At 40.2% G+C, this 17733-nt stretch overlaps 1 protein-coding gene and 1 long non-coding RNA gene across 2 annotated transcripts in view; both read right to left on the bottom strand.

Moving 5' to 3' along the window:
- The window catches only part of DCTN2 (dynactin subunit 2), a 50328-nt gene that overhangs the window by 15373 nt on the left and 17222 nt on the right, over positions 1 to 17733 (bottom strand). Inside the window, exons 3-7 of the mRNA XM_063293913.1 lie at positions 4632 to 4728; positions 3509 to 3570; positions 3180 to 3278; positions 2818 to 2978; positions 884 to 1037 (exon numbers count right to left, since the gene is read on the bottom strand). Coding sequence (XP_063149983.1) covers positions 884 to 1037; positions 2818 to 2978; positions 3180 to 3278; positions 3509 to 3570; positions 4632 to 4728 — 573 coding nt within the window. The remainder of the gene's footprint in view (positions 1 to 883; positions 1038 to 2817; positions 2979 to 3179; positions 3279 to 3508; positions 3571 to 4631; positions 4729 to 17733) is intronic.
- On the bottom strand, positions 13671 to 15968 carry LOC134490694 (uncharacterized). The gene is made up of 2 exons (XR_010067240.1): positions 15200 to 15968; positions 13671 to 13812 (listed from the first exon to the last, which is right to left on the bottom strand). It is a non-coding gene; the product is annotated as an uncharacterized LOC134490694 (long non-coding RNA).

Raw genomic sequence — 17733 nt, 5'->3', positions numbered from 1 at the left:
GTTGACTAGAAATGGGATCAGCCATGGCTTTGTTTTAAGATGTACATAGTGCCAGCACTAAGGAAATAGCCCCAGAAATCCTGAGAGTATGGAATTCAAGTTCCACAATGTTACTTTTCCTCCCTAAAGCCATCTTAGTATTTTAGCAGCAGGCAGAGCATCAGCATGTGTGATATCAGCCTGGCTCTGGCCTTAGCAGTTTCCATGCAGAAGTAGTAGTGATTCTGGTTCAGAGGTCAATTTTGTCATCCCTCAGGCTTCAGTTACCTCCAATATCTGCCTTATTTTATTTTTAATATCATACACACATACAAACACAGAGAGAGCGAGAGACACACACAAACGTGTATCTGTGTGTATGGGTTGCCTGGGGATGTTTCTGGGTTGGCTGTTGGTGCATCCCAAGGGGATGACTGAGGCACTGGGTGTTGGTTGTGTTTTATGCTTTTATGCTTTTTATAGTTTGGGATTTTACTGTTGTGAGCTGCTCAGAGTTGTGTCTTAAGATGGATGGCCATACAAATCTTTTAAATAATTAAACAATCCTCCTTTAAACTTACACAAGTGTTTTTTTTTTAATGACACACATATTTAAAACATTTTTTATAGATGTAAAAACATTCTGGAGAGTAGGCTGTTTGTGAAGTCAAGAACATTAGCCCATCAGTGCAGCTTTTATTCATTTAAACAGTTCATCAGCTTGCAGAATCCCACTACTTTAATCACCCAGAATGGTCCTGGGGAAAGATACCTCTAGATCAAACCACACCTGAGATTCCTTCCAAACTCCCCTCTGTTCTACAAACCTCACATCCCACTACTCTAATGTATTTCCCCACAATCTCAAGAGAAGACCCAGAGAACAAGCATTTTCCATCCTTACTTTAGCGGCTTGAGAGAACTTGTCTTGCTCTGGTCGAGAATGCAGCTCATACGTCACTGTGTTTTCTGGGCCCGCTGGGACTTTTGCAGCGCCCTTCCCACCAGCAGGAACACTTTTAGCAGTTTTGGCCGCTTCCAGTTGAAGGAGCAAACGCCTGGAAAAGCCGAAGAGCCCATGAATCCTTAGAGAGCACATGGGCAGGCTGCACCCTCACTGACTACACCAGCTATAGCAACTGTCTTATTTCAGATCACAGACAGTGGGCATAGTCGTACATCCTACAGCAGGGCATAGTGACGTGGTATATCCAAAAGATCTTGACTTCAAGTCTAATCAGTAGTGTGGCTGCCTGTCTTCATTTGAACACAAATTATTTCATTCCTCTGACATGTACAGTATGCAACTTTCTGTTTTCAGCTTTTAAAAATACAATGCATATTAAATAGGCAACCAAATGGGAACAATATTAGTCAAACCTAAAATCCAAGTTGTAATTAATGCTTCCAGTTCTTCAGGTGTGTTAAAATTAGTATTTTAACAAGTTTCAGTGCTTTCCCCCCAGCTAAAAATCCAAGTACCATGAGTAAAGTATACACTGCTGTCATGTCTGCAAATATTTACAAGAATTCCAATAAAAAGTTCCCAAGTAAATCTTTTAAGCAAGTTGGCCATAATGTTTAACTACACTAAGTTCTCTTCACTGATTTCCCACCCCCAGCTTCCCCCCAAGTAAATATTTCAGTTGAACTGCTTTGGGCTCTTACAGGGGTGGGCAGCATTTTAACTGACAAAGCTGGCATCATGATGAACAGCAAACCAGGCAAAACCAGTTAGACACATGGATTTCTTGGATGCTGGGGGGTTGTATTTGTTTTTTAAAACAAATGGCTTTTATCACAATTATTATATTTTCCTGCCTCAAAAGGGCAAAAAGCATGTCAATCATAGTACAAAGGAGCCATTAAAGAGTTTTCAGGGCCGAAGTTTGCCACTCCTGCGCTCAGGAAGGAGTTTCAATTATTTCTAAAGCATCTAAAATTAACAAAATTTTTAAATAATGTTTTAGTTATTGAAGTATATGACAGAGCTCTGTGATTTAGGTTCGTGTCTCCTATCATCTTTTCATACTTAAAAAAAAAGTCTGCATCATGGACAAAGAATGCTCTGCATCTTGATTAGTGAGGATAACTTTGCCAGGGGGGTACATTTGGAATTTCTAGAGTATGATGCGTCCATACTGTAAAAGAATTGCCAGGAAAAGATGCTTATTCATAAAATGGCTACCTTGATGGGAAATGGCCAATCACAAAACACCTAATCAGAACCCATGAGGTAATCCAGACCAGGAAATCAATTCCACAAGAAGGCTAAAACTTTTATTGAGACTGGCTATAACAACATAATCTTGCAAGTCTAGTTTCATACCATCCTAGTTTATCTCATTTTTTCTGTGGACACATTGCCAAAGCAAATGATGGGGTATAGCCATCCATCATTTTTCATTTCCCAGAACACTTCTGGAGCCTACTTGGAATCCAAAAGTATTCTTAGAAATAAAGATGCAAACTCAGAAGCTTGCCAGACTATTTTTTTAATGAAAAGAATCCAAATCAGGACGGTGGGGCAGCATGTCCAAGAGGCATACTGGTTTCCAAGGTCACCATCTGCCTATCCCTGCTCTAGTTGTTTAAGGTGGACTGGACTTGATAACTTCACTGTATCGTCCAGTCCTTGGTTTTAAGATGCCCCTCACTGCACACAACACTGATATACCCCTTGGAGAGCCTGAGAGAAAGAAAAGATATATCTGACCTTGAGTTGCCTGGAAAGTGGCATTCAGCCTCATCACTCCCTTAAGTGCAGAGAGTCCGACTGAAAAAGCTGGGGATAAACAGCTACTCCCTGAAGCAAGCCCTATCCCTACCACAACCTACTTGGCCAGGGCACCATCAGGATCCGTTAAGTTGATGGCCGCCTCCGGTCCCAACAGTTTCTCCAGGTGGGTGGAGACCAGTTGCTGTTTCAGGCCAACCACTTGTTTTGCAAGAGTAACTGGTGTCAGTTTCTCCTCTGCTGAGGACTCCTTTACGCTGTTCTGAGGAAGCAGGAATACAAGTGTTAAAGTCTAATAGCCAGCAGCTCCCCTTCGCTCCAGCTTTAAAATTGTCTGAGGAAGCACTTCATTTTCCACCCATGGAAATTAAGGAATGGACCTGATTAAACTGATGGGTAGGTTCAAATCAAGAAGGCCCGCTCAGGAGGTGCCAGATCTCCTTTGTCTATCTTGGACTTTTACCTTGATTTTCTCCACTTCAGCAGTCAACTCCTGAACTTCATGCAACAGCCGCTGATATTTCTGCTGAGGGGTCTCTTTCACACCAAGTCCTTCTCCTAACTTAATGAAAAAGGCAGAAAAGCAAGATTAGCACTTTGGGAGAGCAGCTGGTACAATTCCATCTTATCCAAACTCCTGGGTCAAACTGGGCTCTATGGAAATGTTTTCAAAAAAGTGCATGCATTTTTCTCCCTGCATTGCCACCTAATTTTTGTGTGTATAGCTGAGCCAGAACTGGACTGGAAGGCTCCCCTTTCAGATGAATCTGTCCAAGCAAGTCAATGACTTACAATTTCATAATCTCCAGACTCATAGCCAGTTCTTTTGGATTTGCCAATTCGATCAGAGAAATCTACAAAGCAAAAAAAAGGGAAACAAGTTTAATCTTGCATTTTTAGACCACAGGAGCCCCAGGTTCATATATTTCCATAGATGTAAGCTAAAGCAGATGAGTTCCTTAACTCCCCTCCCCTCCCCTCCAACTTTGTAGACTAAACTCTCTATCACTTCCTCTTGTCACACTTTGTCTGGAATGCCTGGCTGCACTGCTGACTCTGTCATCAACTCTGATGTTGGTATTCATAATTTGCAAGTCCTCGCATCACCAACAAAACCCACCCAAATATATATATTTCAGTGTAGCTAATGCATTACCACTGCCATTATCATGTGGGTATTGTCCCTTTTTTTACATTTATAGGCAATGATATTTATGATTTACAGACCTCATCTTTTGAGGTGTACTTAATATACTTAGCATATACAGAGCCACACAAATAAAGTACAGGACAATAAATAATACAGCTTATTATTTTAATGTACAGAGATGTATTAGAATATTTTTAATTACAGGTAGTCCTCACTTAATGACAATTGGGACCAGATTTTGGTTGCTAAGCAAAGCAATCATTAAGCGAAATCCGACTCGATTCTTCAACCTTTTTTGCGGTGGCCATTAAGCGTATTACTGTGGGCATTAAGTGAACCATGTGGTTGTTAAGTGAATCATGCAGTTCCCCATTGATTTTGCTTGCCAGAAGCTGGCCGGAAAGGTCGAAAATGGTGATCACATGACCATGGGACACTGCGATGGTCATAAATGCAAACCAGTTGCCAAGTGCCCAAATCATGATCATGTGACCTTGGGGATGCTGCAACAGTCATAAGTGTGAGGACCGGTTGTAAGTTGTTTTTTCCAGCACCGTTGTAAGCCTGAACATTCACTAAATGAATGGTTGTTAAGCGAGGACTACCTGTACGGCTTTTGGATACTATCTGTGGATTATGATACTGTTAAGAGTTTACTACCATCATCACCACCTTTTCATGGTATATTTTCTAGCTCAGGGGAGAATCTGAAGCTATTGTTCTTCCCTGGACATATTCTAAGTGTCTATGTCAACAGGTACTTACCTAGCCCTTTAGTACCCACTCTCTTGTCCTTAAATTTGTCATAAGCTGCATTAGGGTTGACTATGATGTGTTCCACACTGGTGCTAGTTAGCTCCTCCTGTGCGAAGAGAGACATGTATCAGACAGCAAAGCCTCCTCTCCTCTCCTCTTCTGTCCAATCCAATCCATCCTCCCAAATGCACTTTCCAATAAATGGTCTCAAAGGTTCAGGTTCACAGAACAGAGGAGAAGCTCCACCAGCAGCCACCCTGCCAGACTGCAGTGACAACGTTGTTTTTGACAAAAATTGCCACAGTGCTGACAGTCAGCCCAAACAGTAATTCACTGGATATGCAGTTTGAAATGCTATCATTAGGGTCAAAAAGTGAATCTTTCCCTAGGTTCAGATCAGCTCTGCCCTGGTCAGCAGCAGCAAGGAATGGATTTCCCCTCAGGGGCACACAGCTTGGTTTACTGGAGTTTCCTCAAAGAAACTGCTCTGCAGTTGCTTTGGATCATTTTGGTCTCCTCTGTGCCACAGAGAGATTCTCTTATTCAAACTAATCTGTGAATCTGTGTATGCCTAAATGCCTCTACAATCTGGTTTATACATGGCTGGGGAAAGACTGGAGTGAACAGTCCTCTGTTTCCTTTTCAGATCTACAGCTTTGTAACTAAACAAAGATGTTCATACAAGTAGATGTTAGCAGGGTACACAAATGACTTGTGAATATGGACGGAAACAGCTAATTGTCACATTCTGTTTCAGAAAAGAGAAACATTCAAATGTTTAGAGTGGCACAATTCTAGTTCCCTCCATGCCTTGGTCTCCAAATGTTGACCAGAACCCTATCTGCAAAACCAAGATTAATGTGGATGTTTAACTTTGACCAAGTCCACACAGCTATTGAATAAACTGTTTTTTCTCCTGATCTTTTTCTTGAAAGATGAAAAAGGGAAAGAAAACTCTTAGTGTGTATATGTGTGTGAGGACAATGCCCTTTACTTCTGAGCCATTTATTCATCGTCCTAGTAGGCCTTTGTTCCCAGGATAAAATAAAAGATTATCTATATACAAATAAACACATAGAACTGTTTATTTTTTTAATGACCCAGTCCACACTTCATCTGATGAGCAACAGGGAAAGACAAGCTTGAGGAACTCACACAGCTTCTTGGCATTATGCCTATAAACATTATGATGGTTGAGAAGGTTTATATTATGAGTTTTAATAATATGGTAGTTTTATGCTGTTTGGATTACTGAGTTTGTTTTATTATGTTGCAAACTACCTTGAGTCTTGGATGGAGGAGGCATAAAAATGGGGAAAATAAATACGTCAATAAATAAAATAGCAAAATTCACATTGTGGGTGAAGACCTGCTAAGTCCACTCTAAGAAGGCAACATCTGTCTTCATGAACAAGACCACTGGCATGTTAATTCTAATGCTAGGATACCAATAATCACAGCTCACCTCCTACCACTAAGCACACACTCAACAGAGTATCCCTATGAAACCAAGAGCATACTAAGGGCATATTTAGATATTACAAATAATACCTAAAATGATAGAAGCTAGCTCTCCCCTTACAGGAAAGATAGAATTTTAGATAAGGAAAAATCAAAGCAGTTCATTACCAAATATTAGCTTGATTTACCAAGTATTAGCTTGGTGAAGCTGAATGGTCTTTAAAACAAAGGAGTGAGCAGGGTTAAAAACAAGAATTATGTTAAAAAGAAAAAAAAAACTACCTGGGCTTGATGGCATAATTAATGTTATAGCTCCCATCCCTTTCAAAGAATTATACCAAAAAATAATGAGGAAGGCAGGGAATCAAACTGAAAAGTAGCTTTGGCCAGTCTTCCACAATAAGTTTCAGAGAAGCTTAGTAAAGTAGGTACCAAATTCTCATCATAGCATCGTTCTCCTGCTCTTTTTTGGGTCTTGAAGGAGAGTCCTCCAATGACAGCCAATTCCAGCACTCAAAATATGAGAACAGAGAAACTGTTTGTAAGTGAAGTAACTATATGGGGTGGGAAGAATGGGCATTAGTAAGATTTGCATTAGTGTTAATAATTTCAGAACACAAAGTGACACATGCATGCCACAAGGTTACAGGATAACCAGTTTGGCCTAGTGGTTAAGGCAACGGGCTAGAAACCAGGAGACGGAGAGTTCTAGTCCTGCCTCAGGCATGAAAGCTGGCCGGGTGACCTTGGGCCAGTCCCTCTCTCTCAGCCCAACCCACCTCACAGGGTTGTTGTTGTGGGGAAAATAGGAGGAGGAAGGAGTACTAAGTACATTCGCTGCCTTGAGTTATTTATAAAAATAATAAAGCGGGATAGAAAATAAATAATTTAAAATTAAATTAAAATTAGAATAATGAAATCATCCAGAGGCCTGACTCACACTAGCTGCAAACATAACCAGCTCAGGTTGTCAACGATCAGTACAAGGGTTATCCTATGAGTTTAAGCTGGTTCCATTTACAGGAATTTAAGAATGCCTCAGGCCTGGCCCCAACCTTTCCAGCATTCTCTAAAGGAGCACAATGGAATAAATGCCCTGCAAAAACACAAGGTGGGGCTAGGTTCACATGGTGGTTTATACAACTGGAAGCAAAAAGTGCTTTTTCTCTGCAATGCACCAAATCAGAGTGAAAGATTGAGAAGGGACCAGAAAGGACTGCAAGTACATGACAAAGGTGTTCTGTGACCCCCTTAGGAACAGGTTCTCTCAAGGAAGCACCACCTCCCTGGCCTGAGCTTTTAAAAATCTCACTCTGAAGGAGGCAAATTTGAGGGCAGTGCCCAGCTGCCGCACACTGCCACAAAGCCATGAGGAATCAGTGATGTGGCTGGGTGCTTTCACTAACCCAGAAACAGCAAGCCATAGATGAGGCCCTATTCAATACCAGGCCTCACCACACTGGCTGAGGAGTGACTAGGCATGCCCAATTAGAATTTAAAATCCTCATCCCAGCACTCTACCCAGCTTCCGGGGGGGGCAGGGGGGGGGAAGAACCTTCCCTGCAGCACTGGAGCATAGCTCTGCACTTTTATGATACTAATTCCCTTCCTCTAAGCTAAGAGATGTCAGCCCTCTCACTTTAATGGACTCTGATGGGAAAGGTACGGCTGCATCAAGGCCAGACTGCTTTTGAAGAGCTATTAGAGATACTCGAACTTCTGCTTTTATTTCCCTTTGCTTCCTCACATTAAAAGTCCCTGGAGTGATTGTTCTCAAAATACCAATGGCAAAAACGTAACTGCATCAGATTAAAGCAACCCTGATGCCGCAACATGGGTGGTAATCACGGCAAGCAAAAAGAAAACAGTAAAGGCAAACTCCAAAAGGAGGTGGGATCCCTAAAGACATGGCAGACTTTTAAATGAGGCCTGATGGTCTTTACGAGGCCCTTTAGATGCCTGCAGAATCTACTACATGCTGCAAATTATGTCTTGAAGATTTCTCATCACAAGAAGTTACTCTGTTTCACGGAAATCTACTTTAACATGGGAAAGTGGCAGAAAAACCTGCACATGATATCGTTTGGAATTTATGGTTTCATAATGAAGTTAGAAATTATTTTTTCTTGTGTTAGCAATACCAGAAATCACAGGAGTATAAGTATAATAAATGAATTACTAGCTACAGTAGTGACAAATAATATACCTATTTATCTATGTAATATGATCTCTCAAAATAATATTGTAAGTGGCATATGCAGTGGCAGCAAGATTACTTATGTTAACCATGCAAAGCAATAAAGAAAGAATGGCTAATACTGTCTTTTCCAATCTGGTGGTGTGCTTCTGATGAACCTCCCTCATCTCTAGCCAGCTGGGAGTTCTCGAAAGTATCAGTAGAGGAAGGGTGAGTTGATTAAAAACTGAGAGACCATTTAGCTTTATTAACAGTAAGTAAAAAGTTACTAATTAAAGTATGAGCTGCAAATAGCTGACGGAGACCAGTGGTTTGTTATACAGTGAATACTAAATGGATGAAAGATTTCTACAAAGCTTAACATTAATCCAGTTGGGATCAATATAACATAAATAATATTAAATACAGGTAGTCCTCATTTAGCACCACAATTGGGACTGGCAACTTGGTCATTAAGCAAACCGGCCACTAAGTGAAACTGTGACTGTGCTTATGATCTTACTTCAGCTTTCCTTTGCTTTACAGACCTGCAAAGGTCATAAATGCAAGGACTGAACACAAAGTTACTTTTTCATCAGTGTTGTAACTGCAAATGGTTGGGCTTCTGGGGAAGAAATGAACTGAAGATGGAGATTTAAGCAGAGCTGATGACCGCAGAGGACTGAAGAGCTCTTCATAATTCCTCTCTGGACAAGGAGAGGACTTGAGATCACCCACAAATGCTCCAGACAATTGCTCCTTGAGAGGAGACTGCAAGACAGTGGTCTCTGGTGGGTTTAGAGCTCTGGGAGAAGGGGATAGCCATCTTGCTCAAGCCACAGTTGGCGCCTTCAAAAGGACACTGGAATCGCATACTTCCTTTTCTTATCACTTTCGAAAATTGCTTGTTAACTGCTTTTCAGCTATTAGGAACCTCTGGATCAGCACATTTTACAACACCAAGTGAGTTTCCTTCAATCCTTAGAGAAAGAAGTTTTAAGTACAAGTTTAATAACCACATTATGCCCTAAAAGATTTGTTTGTTTTTCAATTGAATTGCACAGCTTATATGTTATATTAAAGGTGGAAAAAAATTCTGAACTGACTTATCTTGGTCTGATTTTTTTACATCTCAAAAACCTGGCATTTTAACAGGTGTGCAAAGACTTTTTATATCCACTGTAGATATGTTGTTATCTCTGGTAACCCTTAATGGACTTTTGCTGATGAGGACTGAAACAAAGAGGCTTTAAGGATTTGTTTATAGATAAGAGATGGTATATGGGAAGAAAAGATTATTTGTTGTATTTTAAGAGAGGGTGATAAGTTACTAAATTTGTTTATACTTGTTGTGGTGAAGGGGAAAGTCATTTCTTTATATATTTCCTTTCTTTACTATAGTCTTATTTTTTATTTTACTATTTTACTATTTTTCTTTTTCTTTTTTTCTTTTCTGCACTTTCTATTTTTTCTTTTTATTCTTCTATTTTTTTTAGTTTTTATTAGCTTTTATCTTTGTAATAGTAATTTTTAATAAAATTACTATTTTTTTTTAAAAGTAACTGCAAATGGTTGTTGTATGAGGCAGTCACTAAATGAGGACTAACTGTACTAGACTTATTTTGTTGTATTACTGTACACGGAACATCCCAAACTAGTCAGCTTAAAGTCACCCTTTAGGAGACCACTAGAAATAAACAAATAAATGGCTCTTACAACCCTGGTCACCAAAGAAGATGCTCATTGCTTCTCTGAATAATTTATTGCCTGAATCTTGTGTTCTGCCATTCAGAAGACCACGCTGTAGGTTTCTCTAACAATATATGCTTAATGTGCTTCCCATTCTAATTCAGGAAAGGGAAAAAGCCCTCATAATCCTGCCTTTTTGGTAATCAGAAGTTTGGGGAACTCTGCCTGGGCACATACCAAGAAGTGTGCAAGGAGTTCGTCTGCCCCCTTCTTCTGGGTTGGCCCTTGATTTCCAACCCCAGCACTGAATTGCCAGAGTTCCTAAGCTGAAGGAAGAGAATATTTTACTTGCATTTGCATGAGGGCTCTGATGTCACTCAAAAGCACAAAATGCCAGGTTTTTACCCCACTTGCAAGTGTTTTGCATCATTTTAAAACAAAAGCCTCAATCTTTAGCAGTTTAATTTCTACCCCAACCCATCTTTAAATTTGAGAATAATTATTTTTAAATGTCAAATCAAAAAAAAAAAATCCAGTCCTGCCCCTTTTCCCTCCAAGGGGCAGGACTGGAAAGCCCAAGTTGTCTGTGAGCATCCCCAAAGCAGAGGTACCTAATAACAGTGGCTCAGCTAAGCATAGCTGGAGGTTTTTACAGTGCCTCATTTGTGCTGGATGAGAGGCAAAAAAGGAGCCCTCCAGCCAGGCTGTCTTGCCCCCGCTCACTTCTACAGCCAGTGGCTGCTAGCAGTATAAGGGGATTAGGGAGGGAGGAGTTAGCTCCTGGCAGGGTTTTCGGCAGAGAAGCAAGTATCTTTCAAATCTGCAGTTGCAGGTGTAATAGCTATCGCTATTAATAATGAAGTAGCTTAGGAAGACCTTTATACAGGGAACATAATATTAATGAATTTATGGAAGCATGGAGGAGGACCCATTCTAAGAGCCTTTTGAGAATCTGCCACAGTCATCCCCGTTTGGCTGTCTGATAAAGTAGGCTGTTACCTATAGATCATGCCAACAGAAACTGATATGGTTTCAATGATTCCCAAACAATGTTTAGGGGAACTGGGGAGCTTCACAGGAGCTTTCCAAAGGATCCTCAAATAGGAAGCAAGTTGTGGAAGGAAAACTTTGAAGTACAGGGAACAGACCCAAAACAGGAGGAAATGCATGATCAAGAAAAGGACAAATGAGGACTGTTTTGTCTCTCTTGTTTTTGCTAAAAATTGCATAGTCATTTATATGTACTGTATATGGAGAAACCTGTAGTCAGGTGACTTATATCCCATCTCAGCCAATTTTCCAGATGCTAACTGTAATTGGGCAATGTCCAAGGATCCTCTCTGCTCTCAGGCAGCCTTTCAGACATACAGCTATCCTAGCCACCTATTCCAGGATAAATTTCACGAAGCACAGAGGAGGCCAAACAGGCTGAGAGAACTTGACCACAGGCCAAATGAAATGCACATCAGGAGTCTGACAGCAGAAAGACACAGGTCCATGTCAACGTGGCAAGGATTCTCTCAATGGACAAACCCTGAATATCTGCACTCTACCATATCACAGATTTTGCTTGTTTTCTTTTTAAATGGGCCATATTTAAGACTTAATTTAATTTCTTCTTTTTTAGACCGTACAATGAAATCTGCCAGTGTGACCCTTTCTTGCCCAAAGTATTATAAATTAATGATCTTTTAAACTATGGGAAGAATTTCAGGCCCTAGGTTTTAATATCCAATATTAAATGCTGGGTTTTAATAGCAAACATTAATATTTAATATCAAACCCTAAAACAGTTGTTAACACTGTAACAAATGAAAGTGCAATTTAGAAAAATGTTCCACTATAGTAATCTTAGGTTTTGATGCATTATTATATACTAGTTTTCTAGGTACATTAGACTAAAGCCAGGGCTCTTAAAAGATTCTGAAAGGCCTATGACAAAATTTTTCATTTGTGTGTGTATGTACCTGTGTACATGCATAGACACACACTTTCTTCTTGAGGTTTCCTACATCAATGTCATTTTTTATAACTGAAGTTAATAGCCCAGTAGTTGTGTGTGTGAGGAAATCTGAAAAGCTGAAGTAATTTTTGGCATTATATTCTGATTACTTTTGCACCTTGGATGAAAAATATTAATTCATCTAATTATTTCAAATACTAAATAATACTCTGGTAGGTCCCCTCAGCAATGCCCCCTTTAAAAAAAGTCTTGTTTACAACTTCTAATACACCCAGTCAGCATAGCCAATCATGCAGGTTGTAGTTAACAGATTTGGAGAACACCAAAGTGGAAAAGACTGCTTTACAATATCAGATCATTCAGCCTCTTAAGTTATAAAGGAGTCCATAGTAGCAATAAATGAATGTTCAGAAAAATTGTGGCATTTGGAACTTTGATGGCCACACTCCAGTTCTGCTTTCAGAAAATCCTAATTGTAGAACTAGAATAAATTATGCAGACTTATTTTTTATATATTAATACAGTGTTTCTCAACCTCAGCATCTTTAAGCTGTGTGGACTTCAACTCCCAGAATTCCCTAGCCAGCATGGCTTTTTGCTTCCAGTTGTATTCTGGGAGTTGAAGTCTACACAGCTTAAAGATGCTGAGGTTGAGAAACACTGTATTAATAGTACACTCATTTTTGAAATGTGGACTCAGCTGTAGCTAAGTGGTAGGCACCAGCTGACTCTGGAGATCCCAAGTAAAAAATAAAAATTAAAAAAAACTTTATAAAAAGAAGTCTTAGGGATGGAGGAAAGGCCCAAATAGCTAGTCTTTAAAACAGCTTTATTTAAAAAAAAAAGAGCAGGAAACATTCATATTACGCTGGCTAGGGACTGGAGAACTTTACTTTCTGAGCTGCTCAAAGCACTTCCCTGAAAGAGAGGTCTTTGCAACAGAGGAGGTGGAGCTCAAATTCCATGCTGCCCATGGGTGCCACAGTCATTCTTAAAAATGTGCCTGCTCTAAAGTAAACAGGCTCCAAAGCTTCATGTCCTATTAGAAACAAATGCCCCTTTCTTTTGCACAACACCCAATTATTTCATTGGTATTTCCTACCAGTCTGAGTCCTCCACCATGAGCCATTTCAAGTTTCAAATTCTATTTTCTTTCTGGCTGAGCCCTTTTATTGCACAGGACAAAGTTGGCTTGGCTATACTGGCAGGAAACCAGAAGTTTTTCCAGAATTCCTTACATTGGCCTCCAATTGATAAGGCAAGCAAAAAGCAAAAACAAAATGCTGCATTTCCTTGAACCAGTCAGGAAAAGATAGCAATATTTTGAGCTGCAGATGGGAGCATTTAATGTCCTTTTCCACAGATTCTTCCGGGGAGAGTCAACTGGTAATTCCTCTAGTTCCAAGTGGTTCTACCAAGTTTCATTCAAGCTTGTCTGAGTTTCCCTTGTAAAAGGGAATAGAACGTTTAACATTTTATTTTGCTTTCACATTTCGTACGCAAGTGCAGTGGCATCTAGTGGTGTAATTCTGTTAGTGGAAGCAGTTCTGTGGAGAGAGAAAGGAGAGGAGGAGCCATTTCTCCTCTTACATACCTGTAAAGTCTGCTTCAGAAAATATTCCATCCCCAAGTGCAGGGATGTGTGAGGGGAGAGAAATCCTATTGTGGTAATAAAATCCTATTGTGCTATTGCTTGTGAGATACAGCCCAACATCCTGGCTACACCAAAATGTTCCAAAGCATTCCAGAACTAAAAAACTCATTTTATTACTGTTGTTTATCTGGAAGACAAATACAGATCATTTTCTTTTCTGGTAAATATGGCAGTGAAAGGGTCAGTCCATCCAGCAAAATTCAGTTTCTTCCTTTGGGCCTGAGAGTAGAATATGACCATCTCAATTCTAGAAAATGAGAGATTGTCACAATCAAATACTGTACATAGAAAGCTGGATGAAAAATACTACCTGTTTAATTCTTGAGATCCTATTCAAGGGTCAGTCTTGGGCCAAGAAAAGCAGGGCAGGTGGCTATACCACAAAGATAGCCTCCTTGGTGGTGGGGCCATCCCAGTAGTAGAAGTAGTTTGCCTGGCACCCTTATTATGCTTAGGAATGTGTCTATTTCCTGCAGGCTTTTAAAAACTGTATTGTCTTAGTGTTTTAAACCATTGTGTATACACTATAATTCTGATGCCTGATATTCTCTATTTTAGACTGCTAGATTCTTAAATTATACCTTTGATTTTATTGAGTTTTAATTTACTACAACATATTTTACTGCATTTCAGATTTTTATGATTGCAAGCCACCCAGAATGTGCTATTATTGAGCACTCTTATTTATAAAAATAATAAAGTTTGTATTCCCAAAATATTGTCCAGTTAATGTGATAGGCTGGCTTTCTTCATAAACTGATCACTCTGACTCATCTTTACCCAGTCAAAATGGAATTTCCCCCCAGGCCAAATTAAGGCTTTACCTATCCATCAATGTACTTTTCCTTTAGACTGTGAAAAGATGATGGATCTGGCTCTATGGATAGATGTGTAAGACATTGCAAGCAAAATTTTATTGATTCATAATTTTAAACAATAGCTTTAATAAGGTGGCTAGTGAAATGAAAATGCTTGGGATAACTAGGACTAGATTTCTGAATGAAACAGCAAGCTGCCTTGAGTCTGGCAATCAAAATCAATTCCCAGGCTCAAAATTGTTAATCCTATCAGTACTAATTTAAAAAAAAAAGATAAGGAAAATATGCAGAAGTTAGCTTCCAGAATGCCTTCAAACCCCTTGTAAGCTCACTCTGTGCCATGTGATCAGGAGGAAGGGGGGTTAGAAAGGAAGAGTTAGCAATATTCAAGTCAATACCCAACTGCTTCTCCCTCAGAGAAGCATTGGAAAAATATTTTTATATAGCTCCTGGCCTGGTCCAGCCCATTTCTGAACTCAATCTCTCTTTCTCAATCTTGCCCCATTTTTAGAGTTACCCTGCTGCCAGACAGAGTGCTGAAGCCCTTTATATAATTCCTTTCCAACAATCTGTTGGGTTGGAAAGAATATAAAGAAGAACTGTTCAGCCTGAAGACTATGACTAATCTACAGCTTACATCTTGGGCACGAGGACTGCCTGCTTATATTTGAGCAGCTGTGAAAAATGTATGCCTAAATACAGAAAGGCACTTTCTGTTCACTCCTCTAGAGTAGCAAGCTTTGGCAAAGATAAGAGGTTAGCAGCTACTACTTCTCAGCACAAATACCAAAGCAGACGGAAGGTGAGGCTTCTTACCAGCTCCTTGCGTTTCCACCAGAGATGGAAGAATGGGGGAAAAGTTAAGAAGAAGAAGGGGGGGGGGAATGAGGGAGAAGAAGGGAAGAAAAGACAAAAATTTTATTAGAAGGCTTTCACATGCACTACACACCAAAAGTTCAAATATATTCACTGATCAAGATAACCATTTCTGCCAAGCTTGCCCCCCACCTTCATTTATTTTGATTTTCAGCACCTTGGCGGGAAGGCCCCAGGAAAGGGAGATCTCTTGAGAAGGGAGAGGGTGAAATTACCTTCCCATTGACCATGCAAGGTTGCCAAGTGGTTACTGGGTTAAATGACAGCAGGAAGATGTTAGATTAAATTGCTATGTCTGCATATATAGAAAATGAAAAAGACAGAGTCAAGGTATGGGAGCAGCAACTAGTTATGGCAAAGAACTCAAGTGAGGTCTGTTTCTTCTTCCTTCTGCCTGGTGGTCAGGCTTTGAGACTCAACTGTCACTCATTCTGAGACAGTGGTGCTGGGTGGGGGTCAGGAGAGAGAGGCCTTAAAAATTCATAGGCAAATGGGTTTCTGCTGCAACATCAAATTATGCTTTGCTAGACTAAGCACCAAAGGCTCAAGACTTCTAAAGCAACCTGTAAAATTGTGGAGAAGCAGGAAGCTCCAAGGAAAAAACATTCTCTCCCTTCTCTTGCTTAGAAAGACAACGTTTATAAACTGAAAATAATTATCATGGTTAAACTGAGATGTGTCTATGGCTCTGGAGGTAAAAAAAAAAAAAAAAGCAAACCCTAAAAGTTGTAGGAGTATTGCCAGGGTATACTTAATTGACCAGGGTCGCTTTTTCTTTGTCCACAAGAAAGAGGCAGAAAAGAGCAGGCCAAAAAAAAATAAATCACCCCGCTCACCCTGAAGGAAAGCAGGTCTAAAGGCTGCAGATGCTGTACTCCAAGGTGGCTGTACCTGACTCTGTATCTGCTTTCTGTACTGTATCCACCAAGAGGAAACAAATATCTTTAGAAGAAGCAATGCCAATATACTATGTGCAGTGCTTTTTAAAAAAAATCCCTCATTGCCCTTGAAGGCTGTTTCACAAATTGAGAGGCACACTGATAGAATAATGACTCATCAGCATTAAATCTCTGGAGAGTCCAAATCCATACAGCACTCATGGACCAGTGTCACCTTGCTTGCAAGGCAAAACAAGCCTCTAGCTGCCCTCAGAGCAACTTCTCAATTTTACCTGATGCTCCCAATAATTAATGCCCAATCACCAAAGTACCCAGCATATTTCAATTTTAATTCAAACCTCAAAGAAGACAACTGTTGGGTGATCAGGAATAAGCCAATGGCTTCCTTGCACTTTAGGGCCACAAGCAACCAGAAAAAAACCATACTCCGTCTTCTTCTACCTGTGTACTTGCAGTGATTTGGAATTGACACTGCAATTGTGTCTCCACAACACTGTGTGGCTTGTGTGCAGCTTGGGATGCTGAATCCGCCCAGCCTCTGCAAATAGTTTTATAATGCTTCTCTGGAGCTGCAAGAAGGTGTGGCTCCCCATAAGTAGGAATTAGTTTTATTCCAGCTCCTAGTTCCTGAGATTTCTCCCCTTCTCACATTGCCATCACACCCCCTTCGTCCCAGTTGCTCCGATATAAGAACATGGGTGGGGACAGAGCAGAGTCTGGCTGCTGTTTCTGCCCTCTGCCACTGGCAGCTAGAAGGGGCACTACCTCACAACATGAGAGGACAAAGCACCAGCAGTGGGACACTCATGCAACAGTAGGCATGAACCTGCAGAAAAGCATAAGGAAACTGACTTATAGAATAAGCCACAGAAGTCAATATATTTTTATTTCAAAACCTATATAAGAGAGTCTTTTTTCCTTTTGTAATGCTAGTTCCACCAGAAAACTGACTGTCAAGGTAGGTGAAAAATCAACAGCTGGAGCTATAAAAAAGCCAGCTAATATTTTACAGAACTAGAAGCCTACTGCTGTTTTCTCTACAGGACAGAAGATCTTAGAATTTTAAGGAACACTAGAGAATTAATTAGCTAATTAAACATCATCTTAGGGTACATGCAGAAAAAGTATAGAGGGCTCAAATGACATTTTTCTGCAATGGGATTCTCTTTTAATGGATGTGTGGATGGATGTGCTAGCAAGATTTTATCGACATTTTGTCTGGCCTCTTCCCTCTTTCAATGGAAGCATTCTGCAGACGCCTGAGAACAGAAGAGCCTTCCATCGCAAGCCCTTACATGGAAGATACTCTCTGCTAGCAAATAAGTGGGGAAGGAAGTATCCCACAACAAAGAGTCTAAGTCAGCTACCCTGATACCCTCCAAATGCTTGGACTTTAGCTCCAAGACTTTCCCTAATGAAAATTCTGGTAGCTGAAATGTATATACTTAGATAAAGTCCAAGTTGTAAAAGGCCAACAAAGCCCAATTTTGGCACTTAGAATTGTCCTTTTTTATATGCATATGTGCCTGGGACTATAAACCCTTCCCTAGCCCATAGAAGGAGTCTGCAACTAGA

Source organism: Candoia aspera, chromosome 2 (assembly GCF_035149785.1).
Source record: "Candoia aspera isolate rCanAsp1 chromosome 2, rCanAsp1.hap2, whole genome shotgun sequence".
Lineage (NCBI taxonomy): Eukaryota > Metazoa > Chordata > Lepidosauria > Squamata > Boidae > Candoia > Candoia aspera.
This window is presented reverse-complemented; position numbering and strand designations above follow the sequence as displayed.